At 41.4% G+C, this 4,480-nt stretch overlaps 1 protein-coding gene across 1 annotated transcript; it reads left to right on the top strand.

Moving 5' to 3' along the window:
• The first annotated feature begins 1,111 nt into the window (after window positions 1–1,111).
• On the top strand, window positions 1,112–1,948 carry LOC133824067 (uncharacterized). The gene is made up of 2 exons (XM_062256928.1): window positions 1,112–1,241; window positions 1,353–1,948. The coding sequence occupies exons 1-2, from the start codon at window positions 1,112–1,114 to the stop codon at window positions 1,946–1,948; spliced, it is 726 nt and encodes a 241-aa protein (XP_062112912.1).
• The last annotated feature ends 2,532 nt before the right edge of the window (window positions 1,949–4,480 follow it).

Below are 4,480 nucleotides of genomic sequence, written 5' to 3'. Positions count from 1 at the left end.
TTAATTAATTTGGCAAAAGTATTAAAAATAAAATTTATTGTCTAAATAAGCATTAAAATCAAGAAAATAATAAAATCCCAAAATAAATCAAAAATGTAATTTTCAGAATTTTTTTTTCAAATTTTTTTTTTAAAAAAAAAATCTGCCATGGGGAAAACAACATGTCGTTTTCACCTTATTAGTGTCGTGTGACCCGTTAAACGACGGGTCATTTTTCTGCAGCAGGGAGGAAACGACATGTCGTTTCCCCGGTCTTCTTCCTCTTGCCGGGTCGAAATCGACCCACTTTCTGCGTGTGGGTCGAACGGACCTGGTTCAAAACCTTGTCAGAAAATGCATTCCGACGACCAAAATACTCGTTTCAAAGCCCATATTACATGGAGATGAATAGATAAAGAGATCTATGGCATTATTTTGATTAAAAAACATCTAAAATCGGGGCTTTAATTTCAAAAACTTTTTTTTGGCCATAAACAGGTCCAAATGAAAACCTGGATGAAAAACAATAATTTTTACGTCCAAATTCATAGATTTTTGCCCATATTGAATCTAAAACAATGTATATAGAGATTTGCAGCGTTTTATTGCTTTAAAAACAACTATAAATCGAACTTTAATATTAAATAAAACTTTTGGCAATTAACGTGTATGTGAACAGAGATGAAACTTGGTTCGATTGTGAGAAAACCCATTTTTAATACACAAAATAAAAAGAAACACAAAGCTTAATACACTTCTAATGAAATAAGGATAAAAAACAAAGGAAACCATCCACCAAAATATATTATATGATCGGCCAAAATGAAGAAACAAATAATATATTTACTGTTAGACATTAATATTAGAATCTGAAATATTCTGTAAATATTTTTGTAATCTTCTAATTTAGGATAGACTAGATTGTGCTGTAATTAGTTAATACTTTCCTCTATTCTAGCCTTAGTCTACGCTGACCATTGTGTATATTTCCCCATTTTGATTAATGAGAAGGCAGGCAATTAATCTCTATCATGGTATCAGATTTTTAGGTTTTCTATTCCTACGACCAAACCTTGCTTCTTCAACCTCACGCAGCCCCCTATCCTTCTTCTTCTATACCTTCATATTCACCATGTCCGACCTCAAGGAAAAATTCCATCCTGCTCTTTCGATCACCAACGTGAAATCAGTCATTCCCATCAGGTTGGACAACGAAACCAGAAAATATCACTCATGGGCTGCGCTTTTCACTGTGCAACTACGTGTGCATAATCTTCTTGAACATATTTTCCCCCCTACGGAGGCAAAAGCAAAGGCCGAATATGAGAAGGAAAAAGCTGCTGACCTTCCTCTTTAGCGCCGTCTTGATGCAGCCATATTGCAGTGGATCTACGCTACAATATCATCGGACCTTCTTCATGCTATTTTGTTCAAGGACGACTCGGTCGAAGCAGCATGGAAACGTTTAGAGATTCTATTCCGTGACAACAAAGGGTCTCGCGCTACACAACTAGAGGAAGAATTGTCTAGCGTCTCTCTTGCCAATTTCACCAGCATCGATGCATATTGCAACCATGTCAAGTCCCTGGCCGATAGACTATCCGACGTAGATGCTCCGGTGACGAATGCCCGCCTCATTCTCAAACTCACAGGTGGTCTGCCGGAATCATACTCAGGTGTTGTTGACTATATTCACAATCAAGAGCCACCACCCGCTTTTGAAAGTTGTCGCTCTCGCCTCAAACTTTGTGAAATGGCCATTAAAAATGCCGCCGCCAAGGAAAATGGCGGAGCTGCTGCTCTCGTTGCCACCACTAATGGAGAGCAGTCCCACAATAATTCCAATAGTTCTCATGGCCGTGCTTCCCACAACCGTGACAAAAATAAAAAGAAAAACTACAGAGGAGGAAATGAGCAGAATAATCGCAACCGTAACAATCACTCCGGCAACAATGGCGACAACTCGTAGCAGCAGTGGCAGCAACCACCAGCCTTCAGTACATGGGGAGCGTGGCAGCAGCCATGGGGAGCACCATGGGCAGTACCTCCTTGCCCGCATCCTTCCAATAATTGGCAACCCAAGCCCAATTACAATCAGCGAGTCCCTGGAGTTCTTGGGCCTAGGCCACAGCAGGCCTACACTGCTTCCTGCGCTCCTTCCTCCGTGGGCTACACTCCTACAAACATCGAGGCAGCCATGCACACCATGAAACTTTCCCAACCTGACGGAAATTACTACATGAACACCGGTGCAACATCCCACATGACAGCAGATCAAGGTATATTTTCTTTCTATTTTAATTCGAGAAATAATAATCATCACATTGTTGTTGGCAATGGAAATTTAATTCCGATTACAGGTCATGGAAGTACAACCTTACCGCCCTCCACCCTCCATTAACCTTGACAAACATGTTACATGCTCCAAAACTCATCAAAAACCTCATTTCAGTTCGTAAATTTACCACTGATAATTCTGTATCTGTTGAGTTTGATCCATTTGGGTTTTCTGTGAATGATTTACAGATGGGGACCAAAATAATGAGATGTGACAGTACCGATGATCTCTATCCTATCTTCTCCACACATCGAGCCATTCCTTTCTCTCCTTCAGCTTTCACTACGTTGACAACTGATGTTTGGCACAATCGTCTCGGGCATCCAGGAGCCAAAGTTTTTAATTTTCTTAGGACAAATAAACTTGTTTCATGTAATAAGGCTCGTCAAAATTCTTGTGTTTCTTGTCCTCTAGGCAAACTTACAAAGTTGCCCTTTTATGATTCTATGTCTTTTACTTTTTTGCCATTATTCATAGTGACTTGTGGACTTCTCCCATCGCAAGCTCCTCTGGGCATCGTTATTACATTCTTTTTCTTGATGATTTTAGTAAATTCTTGTGGACTTACACTCTTGCTAAGAAATTACAGGTTTTCCCTTATTTCCAAGCTTTCCATGCTCTTGTCAAAACACAATTTGAAAGACCCATCAAGAATCTTCAATGTGATAATGGAACTGAGTTCGTTAATGGCCCATTTAAACAGTTATGTGTTGAAAATGGTCTTCAACTCCGTCTCTCTTGCCCTCACACCTCCCCTCAAAATGGCAAAGCCGAAAGGCACATTCAATCTATAAACAATATCATGCGTACCATTCTTGCTCATGCTTCCCTTCCGGGATCGTTTTGGCCCCATGCACTTGATATGGCTACCTATCTTCTTAATATTTTCCCATCCAAAGTCTTAGGGTACCTCTCCCCCACTCAAATTCTCTATCAAAAGAATCCTTCTTATGATCATTTGAGAGTCTTTGGTTGTCTATGTTTTCCTCTTTTCCCTTCTACGACCATACACAAGTTGCAACAACAATCCACCCCATGTGCCTTCTTAGGCTATCCCCCTAATCACCATGGGTACAAGTGTTATGATATGTCTAGTGGAAATTTTTTTGTGAGTCGCCATGTGCATTTTATTGAAGATGTCTTTCCATTTTCTCAAATTCACGCGCCTTCTAATCATGAGTATGATTTCTTAGATATTGGTATGCCTCCCCATTTACTTCATCAATTGCACAAAATGAACTCCCAAACACATTCTGATCCACAGACTCCATCTCCTCTTAATCTCCAGCCCACTGTCACACCTCATACGGTCCACCAGAAAATGCAGGCCTATTCTGAGCATCCCACCCCATCACCCTCACATCCTGCTTCTGGCCATGACACGGACGAACCCCAGGCTGGCCCACAGAGTGCACGCCACTCACCTTTTCGGCCCAGCAATAGCTCCCACACAAATGACCTCTCCTCCTCTACATCTCCTATGCCATCTCAGCCCAACAACCAACCGAAGCCCACTTGCCAGCTTCGCCCTTCCACAAACCTAGACCACGGCCCACAAAATATGGCCCCTCATTCACCTCAGCCAGGTTCTAGTCCTACTAACCCCATGTTGCGTCGCATGACCACCCGCAGTCTTAATGGCATCTTCAAACCTAACTGCAAATACACTACCAATTTGAGCACAACGACCACTACTACCGTCTCTCCTATACCCAAAAATCCTGTTAGTGCTCTCCATGACTCAAATTGGAAAGATGCAATGTTAGATGAATATAATGCTCTAATTAAGAATGGAACATGGAAATTAGTACCTCGACCTCCTAATGTGAATGTTATTCGGTCTATGTGGATTTTTCGTCACAAAAGGAAATCTAACGGTGATTTTGAGAGGCATAAAGCTCGTCTTGTAGGTGATGGCAGGTCTCAACAGAAAGGTGTAGATTGTGATGAAACCTTCAGTCCCGTGGTCAAACCCGCAACTATACGGACAGTTCTGAGTATTGCATTGTCTCGTTCTTGGTCCATTCACCAGCTTGATGTCAAGAATGCTTTCCTTCATGGTCATCTCACTGAGACAGTCTATATGCACCAACCATTGGGGTTCAAGGATCCCAAATATCCAGATCATGTTTGCTTGTTACAAAAATCTCTTTATGGGCTGAA

This window comes from Humulus lupulus, chromosome 3 (genome assembly GCF_963169125.1).
Source record: "Humulus lupulus chromosome 3, drHumLupu1.1, whole genome shotgun sequence".
Taxonomy (NCBI): domain Eukaryota; kingdom Viridiplantae; phylum Streptophyta; class Magnoliopsida; order Rosales; family Cannabaceae; genus Humulus; species Humulus lupulus.
The sequence above is the reverse complement of the archived record's forward strand: the minus strand, read 5'-3'. Positions and strand labels throughout refer to the sequence as shown.